This window comes from Rhinolophus sinicus, chromosome 6 (genome assembly GCF_057876585.1).
Source record: "Rhinolophus sinicus isolate RSI-liver-muscle chromosome 6, RSI-T2T, whole genome shotgun sequence".
In the NCBI taxonomy this organism is placed as follows: domain Eukaryota; kingdom Metazoa; phylum Chordata; class Mammalia; order Chiroptera; family Rhinolophidae; genus Rhinolophus; species Rhinolophus sinicus.
Genome location: NC_142506.1, coordinates 64,873,623 through 64,892,396, shown reverse-complemented (window position 1 = coordinate 64,892,396; position 18,774 = coordinate 64,873,623). Strand labels below are relative to the sequence as shown.

General features: G+C 37.0%; 1 protein-coding gene across 1 annotated transcript in view; it reads right to left on the bottom strand.

The window, feature by feature from the left end:
* Positions 1 to 453: 453 nt before the first annotated feature.
* The window catches only part of CDC73 (cell division cycle 73), an 88,016-nt gene continuing 69,695 nt past the window's right edge, over positions 454 to 18,774 (bottom strand). Inside the window, exons 14-17 of the mRNA XM_019746080.3 lie at positions 13,775 to 13,936; positions 11,137 to 11,237; positions 5,552 to 5,693; positions 454 to 4,675 (exon numbers count right to left, since the gene is read on the bottom strand). Of these exons, the coding sequence (XP_019601639.1) occupies positions 4,639 to 4,675; positions 5,552 to 5,693; positions 11,137 to 11,237; positions 13,775 to 13,936 (442 nt within the window). The 3' untranslated portion in view covers positions 454 to 4,638. The remainder of the gene's footprint in view (positions 4,676 to 5,551; positions 5,694 to 11,136; positions 11,238 to 13,774; positions 13,937 to 18,774) is intronic.

The window sequence follows — 18,774 nt, the reverse complement described above, 5'->3', positions numbered from 1 at the left end:
CTAAGATTCTCCACACTGTTTAAGTGACAGACAGGGAGACTAACCGTCCTTCACTCACTAGTTTGCACAGGGAACTTACACTGCATTCAGCTGGCCCCTGAACGATGCGAGTACGAACTGCACTGGTCCAAGTGGATTTTCTTCAGTCACAGCCCTTCGTCTCCCCGGGGTTCCGCATGCGCAGATGCAACCAACCCCCAGCGGAAAAGTACTTTTGCTTTCACCACCACGGATTGTCCCGTAATCTCCACTCTGTTCAAGGGTCAACTGTATTTCCAAAACAGAGAACTACTATGCTTGAAAAATCTTAGGAGTCACTTTATGTAAAGACTTTCAGCATCCATATCCTACCCCACAATAGTTTGTGTTCTGGGCTGAAAGTCATTGTTTTGCTTGGGAGGTTTGAGGGGCAAGGGTACAGGTAGGGGTGGGAATTGTCCAAGACTCTTAATATAATGTGCTACAGAATGTTTTATTTATTTACAATTAAACCTGAAATGTAAAAGTCCACTGAAACGGAATCAGAATGAATAGAACATTTTATCAGGTCACACAGCCCAAATTTAAGCTCCATTCGAGAATCACTTCTCGTGAGAAACAGTACAAATTGGTGGCTAAACAATCACTTATAGTGCTCGCACCATGTACAGGAACTGCATTCCGTATTAAGCACTATAATCAAACTTGGAGGTTAAATAGCTTTTAGTAAATTTTAAACGGATAAAAATGTAATTCAATGAAAAAGAAAATTCTCAGACAGATCATTTTCTTAAATTTGACATAGAATCCCCACTTTTTAAATTTAGGTAATAAAATTAGTTTATTTCATTAGCTTTATTCACTTAAATGGCACACATTCATAACTCCCAAGATACTCTTGTAAACACTACCTAAAATAATACATATAACCCCAAACAGATCAATAACCTGAAAGTATTACCTATTATGCATTTACTAAGTATAATTCTTTATACATCTATTATACATTTTCAATTTTTCCTTAGTTATTATCCCAACATATTAATATAGATACCATCTGGGGTCAACGTACATCCAAATGTGGTCAGGACATATGTGACATGGCATTTCAACACTTCTAATCCAATTCTGAAGTCAAATTTGGTCATTTCTCCCTTTTTATTTTTAAAGTTAATATACTATGGTTAGAGACCAGTTGAATATCAATTCCGAGTGAATAAAAATTCTTTCAAGTAATATTAAGGCTAATGTAATTAAATTTTTTATTCTTTCATTTTAAGCAGCTTTTGTAATTGTTGAATTTTACCGTTGGTCACAAAGAATTTTATAAACTAAGTAGCTCAACAAGGAAGACATGGATAACAGGAATCTGGCAAAGCTGGCATTATTTCTGGCCACATACTCTGTCCTATCAGTTTCTATTGTTGACACTGATAAAATGGAATCGTTGTAGTATATAGTAAGAAATATAGCAACTAAATACCCCCACCCCATCCTCCAAAAAAGAACAATGTCATCGCTTTAATTTTGTTAGGAGTCACAAAAATTTTTATTTAGGAAAAATATTTCCTTCATTGTTTATTAATGAATTTTATTTAAATGAATAATTTACTGTTACTTTTCTGTGTAGACCAATTAAAAAGTATGCTTCTTTCCTTTCATAAGCAAACTGTCTAATTCTGCATGGCAGATAAGAAATTAATACTTCCTTCTACCTTAAAAATTATGAAATTTTCCTCATGAATTAGTTATTTCTGTATGGATTGTTGTCATGCTGCGGTTAAAAAAAAGTCAGTAAAGGATATGGACACATGGGAAACAAATCATAAACTGTATTACTACTTTATAATGAAATATATTAAACATTGTTTAAATATTAAACAGCAAAATAGTCCTATATTAAATAAATAAAACTTGAAATTTGTCACGTGGAACTATAGACCGATACCACCAATAAAGGGGTGGTCTAGTGCAAAGGGTGGCCACAAGAAAAAAGGGGGGGGACACATTTAATACTGGTATTGCCTTCAATAACAAATTAAACCAGTCATTCTCAATCCTTTCTGAACATAAAATTATCTGAAGAACTTTCAAAGAATACTGATGACCAGGTCTCGTCCCAGACAAATTAAATCAGAATCAGGATTCAGGCAATGGTATTTTTATAAAGTCCCAAATGATTCTAACGTGCAGTCACGGTTGAGAGCTACTGACTGACAAGCTTCTCACTGTTACCTGACTCAGAAGTGTCCTATGAATAAAAAGATGGAGTTTTTTTTACTGGTGGGACAAGACAAGGGGGTCTCCCGTTAATGGTAACTTAGGGGTAAGACAAGTTTATCAATGTGCACTTCATTTCCATTAAAATATCTGCATATGCCTATTAATTTCCTTTAACTCTGAATTTTCAAAATCCAAGACCATGTAGTCAAAGTACTCTGTAATAAATCAGTTAACATTGAAAATAGATCATTCATTCAGTCATTCATGTATATAAATATTTACTGAATGCCTACTACGTGCAAGGCACTGTGACAGGTGCTACTGGAGGACTTGGAGTCATGAGAGAATGAATAGTGAGTGCCTGAAAATCTTTTCTTTAATTAATGGCTATAAAATTATTTGCATGGACCTAAGGGACTGAACTGCCGTAAAAAAAAAAAAAAGAGAGAGAGAATACATACAAAGGATTGGATCTGAAAATACATGGCACAGCATATTTGTACTTTTCCTAATGTTCCTTACAGCATTTCAAGAAGCCTTTGAAAATATATAAGGCAAATTCAAGATAGAAAAATAAACCCTGTTTAAAGTAAATGTTCCCAATTTTAACCACACTTTGTATCAAGTAAGTTTCATACATGACATAAGTATAAATACTAAAAATCTTTATAGAAAGGTAGTTCGTGTCCACTTGTAGTAGTCTTAACAAGTAATCTCACATTAAAATATTACAGATTCTAGTTCTTAACTATTTCATCACGGAGAAAGTTTACACAATACATAATTTATTTTAAAAACTGATTTATATGCTGAGATATTCTAATGTGAACATAATTTGAGTTTTCTTTTATTTTCAAGAGAGCATACAGAGAAGAAAGGGGGGTCAGAATTTGTTCAAACCTTATAAATATCCTAAAATCTAATAACTTTAAATGCTGACTATCTTCTGAAAAACCTAGTGAATTCCATATGAATAAATACTTTTGTTTATTCCCCACTAATATGGACTTTTTGTTTAAAAATAAATAGTAAGTGCTTCTCATTTTTATGATAGCATTAAATTTCAAAATGAGGCTGGGAAATGTTAACATAGAAGCTAAATGTTTACCAAAAAAAAAAAAAAAAAAAAAAGTTAACCTAAGAGAAATCACTGCAGGGTAAAAATGGGGAAGAAATGATACAAGGTGAACGATCAGCAACAATCCTAATGGCAAAAACTCTTTAGGGCAGTGAAGGTTCCAAGTTGCTTTTAGGTAATAAAAGGTGAAATTAGGACTCAAGGAAAATGCTCATTCATTGTACCTCGTATGCAACACTTTGTCTAAAGTAGAGAAGTAGTAAAATATTTTACTAAGTTAAAATATAGGTTTTATATTTCATACGATATTGAATATGCACATAAAAATACCAGTGTTTTTATCTTGTTTCTGTTCAGAGAATTAAGCAAATGTGTTCTTTGGTGCCTGGGAGAGTTTAGCAATACCCAAGAGATAATGGAAGGTAAGGACTCCCATCAACATGCCTAGAAGCAGAAGACTCCAAATCCATACCTGTGAGCTAAGAATGAAAGGTGGACTTAGGACAAAAGGTAAGGAAGCTCAAGTTACCCTGCGGGAGGACCAGTACATTTCCTTCCCACACACCATACTCGAGCTCCCAACATAAAAAGTACTATACCCTATTCGTTTTTTAATCTGAGTTTTGAGATTTTTCAAGTGGAAAGATATCACAGATAGAAATATATCATTCTAAGTTTTAAAATCACCAAAGTCAGTGAGAAGAATGTACATTCATTAAATGTATTCAATATAAGTAAAGAAGTCTTGAAAAGGCTGAACGATTCAACCAAAGCTGAAGAATTGTTCTTGATTTTTCATTATTCCTTTTTAAATAAAAAGTATAGATATAGTATATTAATACACACAGATTGACATTTTGATTCATTCAAAATAGTCACATCCCTTTGCTTGGTTTTTCAAGTTCCAGAAACCAAAAATTTAATACCATTCATAACACAGTATTTTCAATAAAGGAATTATAGAGCAATGAAAAATCAGAAGCAAGATGGCTTAGAGAGCCTTATGACCTCTAAATATACACACATTTATAACCTGTATTTATTTTCTAAAGAAACAAATTTTAAGTAATGCTAGTTTAACCAATGGAGAAAAAACTTCTATCAAAATATACAATTTCCATTACAGACTAGAAGGCAAGTATTAAAAAAATAGTTGTAAGCCAAAAAGTTTGCTTATATGAATGACAGGCATCATCCCTTTGAAGCATAAAGCATCAAATGAGGTCTTTTGATCGATCTGTGACCTTCTTCATTTGTAAGTTTTTGATAAATTCATAAAGCTTGACTCTCAGTCTTTAGATCAAGGCATATCCACGCTTCTTAATCCAGATTTCCAGAAGAAGGGGAAACCAAGTAACTCAGAATCTCAAGTGGGATTTATGTTTTACCATGTACCTGAAAAATAGTATTATAATAGGTTATAATGATTGTACAAATTTTAGATACTACATGTAAAAATAAGTGGACTTTTTTTAACTTAAAATCAACAGTGAAACAATGTTTTGTTTTCTAAAAAACTGGAAACCTACTACTGTAACCTTTGGGAGCATAACATCGTCTAAAGTAAACTAGAAGAAACATTCCACTTACTAAATTCTATAATCTAAGAGCTTCTCGCTAGAATAATAAATGTTTCTCTTTAATACGTTATCAATTAGAATCACCGGTCATAATCACCTCTGACTTTGAGGAAACCCGTAACGTTCAGTAAGGGACTTAGACCAAGGAAGTTACACATTTTAGAGGGCGCCTCATGAGAAGACCAGATTCGGTGGGATTTACTGCGATCATGTACTGCTCTGAATGTTTCCAATTACAAAACTGCTGTGTTTTAAGGATTGCAAGAACTCTATATTAGGAATTAAAATAAATTCCAAAACTCAGTTTCTTTCATCAGCTACCCGCAACTCAAATCCAGAGTCAGAGAGCTTTCTGTGCTGACCGAAAACACCGGACTCCCTGGGTCCAAGCCCGCCGGTGGGGAGAACACCACGTTCTGGGAGCTCGCACAGGCCTTGACAGCAGGTCAGAGTCAGAACTGAAATGCACGCCTTCTGACTCAGAATTTAGGGTGTTTCCTATCAAGAAACCCTTTCTCCATCTGTTTCTAAAATCAACAGAACACAGATAGTTGGTAAATTATAGACTGTAAATCAGCATCAAATTAGAAAATGTTCAAAAAAGGGAACTGGGGGATATGGTTCACCAGTTTGGGGAACTTAAACCTAACTGAAAAAAGCAGAAGTGCATGCGTCTGAGCACCAGCATTACCTGTCCAGCGTCTCCCAGAACCGTAAGAAAACCGGTCTATCCAGGTGGCGTTTGTGATAGCTGAGTTCTAACACTGTCACATCCCATTTCTGAACGTTTGGATCTAGACGAACTTCATCATATTTGAGATGGAAGGCTTTAACTACATGGGGATGGGGGGGGGGGAGAGATAATATTTTTTATTCAAACTGCAGTCAAAATTTTAAAAAATTTTTCTAAAAAAAAAATACCCAATACAGACATTAGCTAAAATTTTTTTTTAATTTTTTTTCTTCCACCAACTAAAGCTATATGATAACCAAAGTGATCTTTGAAATAGATGCTAGAAACTGCGGCATCCTCAAAAACATTTAATTTAACAAACATTTATGGAGGGTTTATATACGCCAGCTACTGGGGACTGACCTGAGGAATAAGGTAGGATAAAATGCACATGGTCTGGTGAAAAAGAATAATAAGGAAAAGACTATTCAAATACAATATGATAAAGGTTCCTTACCCAGACCATGGAATTCCAAAAAGGCTTGCATAGGCAGTGATGTCTAATCTAAGACCTAAAAGTGGAGTAAGAATTAGGCTAACACAGAACAAAAGTGACCCAGTTAGTCAGAAGAGCACACTCAAAGAGAAAACGGTTTAGTGTAGGAACTAACGAAATTAAATGGAACTACATTGTGCAAAGTAATGGAGGGGCTGCATAAGAGGGAAGACCACAGACGTCTGAGCAACTTTGGCTTCTAGGCCATATGAGGAAGTCTGGACTTTTATCTGAGAGACATGGAGAATCACTTCAATGTGTTCAGCAGAGACAACTGACAGAATTTAGGAATCTAGAGGAGAAGGAGACAGATTTGATCAACTGGGGAGAAGATATCTGTATGGCAAGAAAATCATTCAAGAGATAATTAGGGAGTGAGAACTAATGGGACTTGGAAAGAAATGATGAATAGGAAAAAGAAAAAATTGGCACTTCTCTCAAGAAGTTCGTAGACGTAGAGAACTAAACGCTATAAAAAGTGAGTCCAGCAAAGCTCTAGGAGAAAGGTCTCAGGCAGAGGGAATAGCTGGTACAGAGGCTGGGATGGAAGCGAGCTGGGAGTGCCCTCCCAACAAGCCTAACTTCTTTTGTGGGCGATGTCCCACACGTAGAACCTTATGGCTATGGCAAAAAAACACCTGAATTTCATTCCAAGTGGGACAATAAGCCACCAGAAAATGTAAAGCACAACTACATGGTAACTCTAGGTGCTGGGCAAATACAAGACTCCAGGGCAAAACTTCCCCAAGTCCTGTGTGTGCTGCAAACAGTGAGGAGGTGGGCCTTTCAGTCCTCCGCTCTCCCTGACCACCCAGCTGGCTTACTATTGTATTTGCAATCAGTTCACCTTCCGTGGAACTTTTGTTTTATATGTGCACGTGTAAGGTGTGTGGCTTTTCTGCCCATTTTTCACTTTTTTCCCTAAGATACAAACTATGACAGCTACTGTCACCATTATCATCAAGTATTAAGGTTTTCAAAGAAGAAATGATTAATTCTGTTCATTTTTTGATAGCCACCTTATGAACAAGTTACCTTGTTCCACTATTGCCGGCTGGCTTATGTTTGATGTTAAAAATAAATCAAGGTCTAATTCATGATGGAAATCCAAAATGAATCAATTGTGCCCACCAAAAAAACAAAACAAAACAAAACAAAATACTCATAAACATTATTTCTAAATGATTTCCTTTTTAAAGTACAGGTCCCCTCATCAGACACATTACTCATTTTGAAATGAATTAAATTTAATGAATTTAAGCCAATTTATTAAAAGGGCTTAATGTTATAGTTTGAGAGAAGACCCATTTTCAAAATATTTGAGAAAATATTTTTTAATTTTTTAAACTCTTAAAATTAAATACATCAACATTTCAACACCTCCTATTCTGCTTACATTTCACACTTCTAATTTTCTCAGTATGACTGCTTTAAATCATTTTTAAAAATACATTATTAGTTATATTTTAAAAAATGATTTATCTAAAGCCACAAAGGCATGCAGTTCCCCTTAACAATTTCAGTAAATTTAGTTTATACAGTATTTTTCCAACACAATAGAGAACGTTTTAAATTAAAAAGGGAATATCAGAATCCAAAAAGTTTAACTCACAAATGAAGAAACATAAGGTTTCTCTCATCATATAAAACATTTCATCATTTAACATGGAGCGATGGTGACAAGCAAACCACGACATCACCCTAAAACACCATTCTTATTCAGAAAAAGCTTCGAGGTTTTAAGCCTCAGCAAAACGTAAAAGAAGCAAAGTTCATTTATAAGAAGCCAGTGAGCTGGTGGCACAATGAATACGAAAGCAAAATACTTCACACAGCTCAGAACTGTTCATTTTCCGCAAACTGCATAAATCTTGTCAACATTTTTTTGTGGGAACAAAGAAGTAAAAAAATTAAAACGGTGCTCTTGAATAATATTTAGTAGATACAATAATGGCATGTCAAATGATAAAGGAACAACATAATGTAAGGATATTGTTGAATGAAATTTTCTCAATGATAACTAGCAAAACTTTGAAGAAATCATCATTTAAAAATCTTGATCACCGATGTGTGGAGCCATCTCAAGCATAAAAAATAATATTTTATAAAAGCTATACCTAGTCATAAGCTCAAATTTCTCATAATTTTGAAAATACTTTATTTGGCAATTTTATACAACTCAATATTTAATATCTTCTCTAAAGTTTTGTATTTTATTATGCAATATAAAGAAAAGATAATTTTTTACCAAGGCCCACAGAGACGCTCCCAACGCCCTCCGTCTTCTCCCCGTATGCTACACAGATACTACTGTTTTCAGAGTGTGTTATGGGGGAAAGGTTGGGAAGCTAGAAGAGGCAAGAGTGAAGTCAGCAAGGAGACCAATTAAAAGCCAAGAGATAATATAGTCCTGAACTTCTGTCTTAGGTAAATGACTACAAAAAAACTAACTGAGGAAAAGAAACAGTTTGGGGATAAGGGAGAATATAAGACCATCAATTTCACGGGGAAGAGGGTGAGTGTGATGCACCAATGGGGACATCAGAGGCCTTACTTGGGAAGCATGACATGCGCCAGAGACGTGACTTTTCAAACAAGAGGGCATAGATGGTAACTGAAGGCTATCAGATCTTCTTCAGAGGGTATTTCTAATTAAAGGAGAAGAGAAACGGGAACACAAAAATGTAGCTGAAAGCCAGAGGAAAAGTAGCAAGGAAGTCTGAGAAAGCATAACACACCACAGAGAAGAACATTTTTAAAAGGAGGAAATGGGTCAAAAGAGTCAAAATCTGATAAAGAGGTCAAAAATATCCTGTATTTGGGTCACTGGTGAGCTTGGTGGGAATAGTTTAGTGGAAAGAAGACAGTCCGACTACAGTGGATTGAGAATTAGGAGGGAGTGAGCAGAGACAATTCTTTCAAAAGCTTATCTGTAAAGGAAAAGGAGAAGGCGCCAGGAGGCAGAGTGAGGTCAAGAGAAAGGGTTTGTTTTATCTGTTTTAAGATGGAAGGGGAAGAGTACTTTCATCTTAAATGCTAACAGAGGGGCGGTGGGGGAAAAACAAAAAACAAAAAATAAAATAAATAAGTAAATGCTGACCCAAAGGAATCAAGAAAGAAGGAAGGCTGAAGAGAAAGAAAATAATCCATGGAAGAAAATCATTACTAATAACTTTTTTTTTAAAGCCTCTAAGTTCTTATTGAAATTTCAGAAGACTTAACAATCTGAACAAAATAACAATTAAAACATTGTTTATAATTAATTCAATTTAGACAGCATTTACATCTTCAAGACATTCTGATCATTTTTTATTATAACACTACCAACAAAGCGAGCAAGCAGGTGGAATACAACATTCGTGTTCGGTGACTGTTTTCATAAAAATTCCCCTTCTCTCTGCATCTTTAACTTTCTACTTATCAACTCTGTGCATCACTCAAGTTTCAGAAATAACATAATATTAGCATTATGAAAACTTTTTAAAAAATGAATGAAGGTAGGACAAGAAAGATTACATGTTTTAAGCGGCAGTTTCCAGACTGGAAGAATAGTGGTACCACTAACAAAAACGGAAGTTTCTAAAAATCAGCTGGATTTCACAGTAGCACAATCTACATTTATAATAACTAAAGTTGTCATTTGTAATAAACATATTTGTTTCATGAGAATGCTTTTTATAAAGTGGTTCCACTAATGTTACTAACTTAACAGGGTACTCGAATTAAATAATAATTGAACTACCCCTACCAGCCAAAAAAGCAGGTTAAATTCCTCTGCTTTTTGTTGACCAATATATGGTGGCGAAAGGCTATAACCACATGAAATCTACTCCTTTAACGGGTTATCTACCAAATGCCACACACTCTTCTATGCTGAGGAGACAAGAGCGAAGAATGCAGGTAAACCTCCTCCTATCACGGAACTTGCAGAGCGAGACGACCACAATACAAACTAAGAAAAGATCAAGAACAGTCAGTGCTATCACAGAAATACAACCGCGTAGAGAGGAACTGAGAGGAGGGAATGCCTATTTCCAGGCCGGGAGAGAAGGATTCTCTACAGGGAAGACCTGAGCTGAGGCGTGAATGAGAAGAAGCCGGTCAGGCTACAACCACTCCAGACAAAGGGAAGAGCTGGCAAAAGCGACACGAGCACTTCAAGTCACAGCTACACATCACTGTTCATAAAAGTCAACCCCGACAACAATTCTAATAAAAATGTATGGGCAGGCAACAATACAACCGATTTTAAAGCAAACTAAAAAAATAATTATTAATGTTCGGGGATAGGCAATAATTCACTGTTAGATATTAAGTTCATAGAAAACATTAACGGTCACAAAAAAGGCTTAAAAATATTTCACAGGTGCTTGAAAATAACATTATACAGAGAGTGCCAAAAAAATGTATACACATCTTAAGAGAGGAAAAAACTATTAAAATTGTAATACTCAATACGTACTGATAACAGAAGATAAATACACGTCACGTTTGGCTTCCGCAATTACAAGAGGTGCTCAAAGTGGTTACCATCAGCGTAATTTTAATATAGTTTTTTTCCTCCCCCCACTTCTTCCGCCTCCCCCACCCCCCCACTCCGCTTCAAGCTGTTGTTTCTCAGTCTAGTTGTGTAGGACACAGCTCCCTGGCCCATGCTGGTATTAGGAGCCTTGCACTCCCCCAGCTGAGGCAGTCAGTCGCCGGTAACCAGGCGGCCGCTCACGGCAGCTCTCACTGGCTGCCGGCCACTCACCGCAGCCCAGCTCCAGGGACAGCCGTTGTTCACAATCTTAGCTGTAGAGGGCGCAGCTCATGGCCCATGTGGGAATCCAGCACGGCGCTCCAACCACCTGAGCCACCAGACCAGCCCCCGTTTTTTCCTTTCTTAAATGTGTATACATTTTTGTGGGCACCGTCTGTGTATGTTAATAGGAATCCTCTGATATACACATCATAGATGCAGAGACATAGATGACGCTTTCTGTTAAATAAAGTAAGAGTACCTCCATATTAGGCAAGCAGTAGAAAGTAATAAAGAAAATCTTACTTTTAGCAAATATGTCAACTGGTGACCCATCAGGCAAAAGCCATGGCCAACCTTTGAACTGCCACGCGGGACCTTGCACAAACACTGCTACAACCCGGTCCCTACAAACAGAAAAGGGGCAGGGGGAGAGTGGAGAGAGAAAATACACAAACATGAGTTTCGGTTATTGTAAATCCTGAAGAAAAGTCTCGTAATTAGTCTTGCAATATAGTCTCCTGTCAACAGTTCTAGGAGGCAAACCAAGCACATCACCATAACTTCTCATCACAACGTTCCCATCAGATTACAACGCTTGCTACATTCCCCATGTGGCTGTATTTTGTGCCTGAGTCTTTTTAAGCACAAGTGCAATCCTTCCATGTGATCTTTTTTTAGCTTCTTATCTCTGCCCTTTTATTAACTACAGTGAGGGCCCACTTCTCCAACGCAATAGGGAATGGTAGTTGATCTATTAATTGAAAAAGTTGGTTTCAAAATTCAAACACATCCTAAATATTTTACCTTAATTAAAAACATCATAAATTATAGTAATTCACCAACCATTTTATGAAGCTCTAAGGCCTTGTTTTGAGTTCTGATTATTTGGAAAGTAATTTGAATACAGAAACCATCTAGACTTTTAAAAGTTTTTCAACTGTTTAAGTTTTCAATTTTTCACTCACCCTACATGCTATAAGTACTGCTTAAAGCAGCTTCTTTTTCCAACCATTTAATTTTGTTTTCCTAAAAAGAACAAATCTCTTTCTAGGCCCTCACATTTCACTGGTTTACAAAATATTTAATTAAATTGAGAAATCGCAGTAAGTACAACCGCCATAAACAGTCTACAAGTAAAAAGGCGGGAACAAAACCCAACATCAACAACAGTTAACGTCAGTGAGATGGACTCCAGCATTTACGATGTGCCCAAGCTGGGCTAAGCACCTTACAGCGTGACTTATGTGCACACATTTAATCTTTGAAAGAATCCAGGGAGGCGAGTTCTATCATTATCCCCATTTTACAGATGAGGAAGCAGAAGTGCATGGGCACGCTAGAGAAAAGAGGGAGGGAGGGAGGGAGAGGACGTGCGAGGAGCGAGAAAGGGGGCGGCGGACAGAAAGGGAAATAAGTGACTGATCTTGTACACTGGTGGTGCTACTGTCCCGTGTGGGAGCTGATAAACCATGAGAACAGCCACTCCACTCCAAACCATGGAAGTAGTTCTGACCTTCCAACTCCCTGACAGGGTCCTAGCAATGCCCGGGAGTCCACGGACAACCAGTACATTAGATGAAGAAGACTCTATCTATCCAACAACATTAAACCTGGGTTGCCTTCTACTCAAGTAAAAAAGACCTACAGCAATAATCGGTTACCATGACAAACCACAGCTTAAAATTCTTAATCTGTTTAAAAACCTGTTCTAAGGCTAAAATTAAATCTTAAATAGAAGATTTCTTCCTTTCAAGGGGTATATGCCTCATCCCGCCAAAACCGCCCTTGGGAATGAAGCACACTATTAAATGGCTTCTTAATTGTATGATGTAACTTGTATCATATTAAAAGCTCAAGGTGCCTAGCTGCCAAGAAAAGGGAATTTGCTGGAGAGAGGTCACCTGGATCCTTCCAGGTCTCAATGTGTTAGCTGGGGAGCAGCAAAATATAAATATGACTCCCGGTGAATTGATGAAAGGACAATTAACACAGAAGAAAAGAAGAAAGAAAGGGAAAATATCCCTAGGTTATGACACCAATGGCTAGGGACGTAGTGAATATGCACAAGCCATGTTTTGTGTCCAGTGATGGCACTTGTACATCCCATCTGCATTATCATTTTCTGCCAATAGCTCCAAACATATATAATACAAATGGTACAACACTCCTCCTTCCTACAAGTTTTAAACCTGACATCTGAAATTCTCATCTTATTCACTTCATGTATTACTCAATGTATCTTGGTTAGGTATCAGGGGAGAATTATAATACAAGAATCCTTTATTCTTTAGTGAATTAACATACCAGTATCATCAACGGCTTGACTTCCTAATGTCTGAAGACTAGTGAGTGCTGCAAAGGGAAATGCCATCTCATGCGTCAATGTGTGGCATTCCCTGTATCACAGAGATGCGCTCAGACTGTGTTTTTATTCCAGCTTACATCAATGAAACAATTTAAGGTAATTCATGTATATGAATTTTATATATATAAGTATTTTACATTACAAAAAGCTTAATATTTTATTAAAGGACATTTTAATGTAATAACAGCCCTAAAACATGGTGATTATGTTTTTATTAAATTATTCCCTTACAATAAAAGTAACAATGCATTCACTGTTTACCAGAAAATTTGAATTGTCCAAATCAAAATGTTAAATAAACTATAAACCCTCAAAACATTAGTCTATTTGAAAGTTTTCCTCTAAAAGCTGATCCAGAACAAATGAAAAAAATTTTTACTAAGGCTTCGAGAAGTTAGTGCTTCTTCTTATAAGTAAAATAAAGTTTAACTATTCAAAATATAAATTTATGTATTACTAGTCTGTATTATTGATGACCAAATTAGATAGTAACACAGGTTTCAAAGATAGGTTCTATTTATAACTCATGATAAAATATGATGTGTTCATTATACCAAAAATTATAGATTATCTTACCAGTCTTGAGGCATAAGTTTAAGGGGCTGGTCTACTACTCTATATGGAACTGTGACACTAATTGCAGTGCCCCCTGGTTGCATCTGGTCTTTTCTTCTCTGTATTAGAGTTTCATTTTCTCGTTGGCAGCCTTGTTTCTTCTTTTCATCTGATGGGACAAATCTTTGAAAAAACAGAGATGAGAAAACGTCAAACGATTCAATGTGATGCAAACAGTAAAATACATTATATTTTGAAATTATTTTTTTAAAATACTGCGAGTTTTTAAAAACATTCATTTTTAAAATAAACCTGTTTTGCATGTACAGGTCATAATGCTTCAAGATTATGGGTCTTCCCTTGCATGTCCACAGAACAGAACACACGCTCACTTGGGCCGTAAGTATGTGTGTGCATGTCTCACACAGACACACACTATTTATATTTGTTCGTCTAGCCCTTAGCATTCTCCAAGGTCACATAAAAGACCACAGTAATCCTTGACTTCTCAAATGCTCTTAGAGGGAAGTTTTATTATAAACTGAAAGGCAACTTGAAAGAAAGGCGTGGCTGGCGAGGCTTCTTCCTGGACAGGGGACTCAGCCTACCCAGGAACTTCACAACACACCTCTGTTCACATTTTATGCCTCAGCAAAATTAGAAAAACGCCATCAAATTTCAGGGTTGCTTTGCAATTTCTAACGTAAGGAAATTCAATTGGTGTATGCCAACTGTCTGATTCAGTAAATACTGCTAATAATTCAGTCAACTGCCATATCTATGTGGCTGAATTCTCTACTGTACCATCAACAGATATTCTCAAAAATAATTCAGCAATCTGCAGAGCTGTTAACCAGATCTAGATTTGTTAGTGTTCACAAAGTATTTTAAAAGCCTTTTTTTTTTTAAATATACATACCCCTAATACAGTCTATTAGTTATTTTATTAGCTATAGTCTGGGCCCTCTAATTAAATGGGGGCAATGCAATTACTGTGTTGAGTAGCGTTCTGCTTCTAAAATTTAGGAGAGATAAAAGGGGGAGGGGATGCATGAGAGACTGCACTTGGTAGAATCCTTTGAAAATGTTTAATACCACGTGTTGGATTCATGATATAGTGATATTAGCTCTGTAGTCATGAAAGTTGTTAGGATATGGTGATTGTGATAAGACTGAACTTCACTTTTGAGCTGAATGCTTTCACATCCATATCACATCTAATAGGAAAGACTGTCGTATCATTTAAAAAGTTCTCCCAGATAATCACTTTCCTCCCTATGGATTCGTTTACAAAGTCATCTACAAGAAAAGATGGGTGTGAGGTCATTTCTCCAAGGGGGAATCCACGCACATGCCTCCCAAATACCACACATATGCCCCATTGCTTCCTGTCAGTGTGAGTCTGCATACGCAAGGCTGCTGCCACAAAATGTACACACAGTGACGTTCAGAAGGATGCCTTTTCGGGAATGTATACTCAGTGTAAGCAGCACTCCAACCAAAACAAAACATCTGCCATCTAACCAGAAACACACCTAGGGAATTTTTCAGTAAATCCCCATCCTCCCTCCCCCCCATAGGCAGCCGCTATTCTGCAATCCCTCACCCAAGACTAGCTTTGCCTGTTCTAGGAATGCACACATCTGGGGTCGTACAGATGCACTCTTTTAGGTGCCTGGCTTCTTTCACCCAGGTGAACATTTGCAGCGGTCATCCATGTGGGCATATAGTGGTTCATTCTTCTTGACTGCTGAGTAGAATTCTAGTGTATGAATATGCCACATCTGTTTATGCATTCTCCTGTGGTGGACACCTGGGTAGTTCCAAAATTGGGGTTATTACAAATAAAGCTACTATAAACATTCTTGTGTAACATTTTCTGTGACATATGCTTTCATTTCTTATATAAACACCTATGCGTGGAACTGTTGGATCACAGGGTATGTTTAACTGTGTAAGAAATTGTTGGGAAGTTTTCCAAAGTAGGACAAGGTTTAAAGAGCATCATAAAGGCATCTCTGAGCTAGCTAGTAAGAAGGAAAGATTCTTGGGCCAAGGACTAAGTGGAGTTGGGAACCCAAAGAAGTCAGAATAACAGTGCAGACTTCTACCCATGGAGGGCACTGGCAAACTAATTAAACTTAGCCTTTGGTTTTTACAATATTTCACAAGGCTATTGGAATAGGAAACAAAGCCACAATTCTGCTCCAGGTAGGGAATCTAACAGGAGTTCCTTCTTTCATAAAGCTCTCCAGAAATAAGAACTCTCCAGAAATAAGTTCAAAGTAATGGCAAACTAGGAATAAACTCACTGCCCACCCTCTTCCCTGCCCCTCAGCCCCAATCCTAACCAACACCATGGCCAGTGCAAGGAAAATCAAATCTCAGAACTGTAAACTGGACCTCACTGAGACTTGAAGCAAGAATTAACAACCCTGACCACCGTGACTGGTTCAGGATCAACATGTTATCCAAGACAGGCCAGAGACGTAATCCTGGGGTTTCTGCTGGAATTACTGGGAAACAGGTACTATCTTCGTGCAGTGATTGCTAACCTGGACGTTCTGGTCATCGTCTTTCTCGATGATTACGGAGACAGACACAGCAGCCCCTGATTCCATCATTTTAGCACTGGGTCCAGCTGTGTCGAAAGCCAGAACTTTTAGGTCATATTGAGACAATAAATTATTTTTTATAAAGGTAGTTTCAGTTGGTTTTTATCACTTAAAAGTATTCTCACAAGTACAACCAGAACTGCACAACTGATACGGTGGGTGGTATATGATTTGGATAAGTATTTTGATGTCCACTGACTCACCCAATATTTGCAAATGTCTGTATTCCACTTTATACTCCATAGTGTGAAGGGGGGTGGGGGGCACAACTGAAGTCATTACTGTTTCAACACGTGTAGTTCTACTGAAATACTTTTACTAGTACTGTCAAAGAATCAAATACAAATGAAATGATAGAGGGAGATATGTTCTGGACTTTTAATTTTGTTATTTTGAAAACTGAACACGTTTATGGATGTTTCCCACGTTCAAAATATAAATGTAAAAAAAATTGAAATAAAAAAAATAGTATCTGGATGTGCACTAATACCTTCAGTGCAATGAGAAAATACTAAGCAGCTCCTGTATTGTTTCCCAGGTGGCTGAATGGCTGCAGTGCGCTGGGAGCATGAACGACCCACAGCACCAGAGAACCCCGGGAACTGCTCTGCCCGCGGCTTCCCCAGGCCCTGCGCAGCGTCCTTACACGCTTGTGCTCTGAACGCGTGACTGAAGCAAGGGGCCCTCTTTGCAACGCTGCCCATGGAGGCTACCACCATCATGGCCAGACTCACAAGTGCCATCCAATCAGTTTATTTTCAATAAACTTACAGTCCCACTAAAACATCTCTCCAGATCATGTTCATGAATGCAAAATGCGTTTTTTAATACTGCCATAATGTAACCTCAATTTTGTTTTTCAGGATGTTAAAGGTTACGGTGGGGTTTATTTTGTTCTGTTTCATTCTCTTACTGAAGGGCTAGAAAATGGAAGAATCCCCCGTTTCACGTGAAACCAAGTCAACTCCATGCTACCAGGCATATGGGCCCCAGCCCGTGCTCTCATTGTGAGGAGGAGGTTTCAATGATGCATTAATTACACAGCAAGGCCTCCAGCTGACTCAAACTGTAGGGGATGTGTCAGCTGCAATGAGGTGTTAAAAACAATGAAGGGAGTGTTTGCAACTTAGAAGAAAAATGAGGCATGGTGGGTCCTAAGAATGTGGTACTTTGTGATTTCTTTGCACATTTGCTGTCTTCTGTTATAAAACAATATTTCAGATTTGTAATACATTCGGATGAGCACTGCAAAGGTTCCAATGGAATAAAAAATTAAAGACAGGATTTCTTTTTTAACATTTCAAAAACTTACTGTGAATTTTCTGCAACCATTCAGACATATTTATGAAACACATAGTTGTCAATTACTTAAAATAAAAATGAGAACCGAAAATATCAAATTCACAGATCATAAAAACCCAAGAGTGACAAAAGGCCACAAATCTCAGCTGATCCACATACAGTAAGTGCAAAAAACCCACTACCAAGTACAATGACACTTCATGACAACCAATCACAGGTACAGATATGACTACCATAGAGCAAAAAAGGAATTGAAAATTAGAGATAAATGCACTAAATGAATTCACAGCTTGCACAAACACACACAAAAACAAATTCTGAATTTCAGGTACACACGAGTACCTCTCTCCAATTTTCTCAATGTGTTCCCCTCTCCTTTTCCTTCCTAAACATTGACTTAATACCTATTACTTGGCAAACAATGGAAAGACAAATAACAGTAGAATAACAAGTCCTTTGCCTTGAGGAATTCACAATTTAGTTGTAAAGTTTGCTGGACTGCAAGACATAGACCGAGCCATCACAAAACCAAAACCAAAACCTACATGCATGTCGTATTTCACAGATTATAAATGATAAAAAAATCTACCTATGTATATCGATTAGAAGATGAAAAGGAGATACATAAATACTCAAGCAAAAGCACAGCATTTTTAAAAAGTTAATGAAAACCATTTGTGTGTGGGTCTGACAGTCTCAGCTGTAGGAGCATCAAATCCATTTCAGAAAGTGGGACAAATGATTCCATTCCTTTTCACCCCCAACTGTAGGTCAATTGAGGAACTGAGCCAGTAATCCACAACACTATCACAACACTAAACTTCATTACAAAAGCCTAATAAAAACTAAAACCATAAGACAAACATTTCTTCTCTCCATACTGTTAATGGAAAGAGCTTTTTTGAAAATGTCATTCAAAGGTACTAAAAAAAATAAGAAGAATAAAACACGGATAAACTTGTATGTACCAGGTTACATACATTTTTATACAGCTATTTAAGTCATAGGTACTTTTTAAAATTCAGTTCTACATTTGGTAAAACCTAAAATCAGCAAGGATTACAACTTACTTTGCTTCTCATTTTTAATTAGTCATAAGCTATT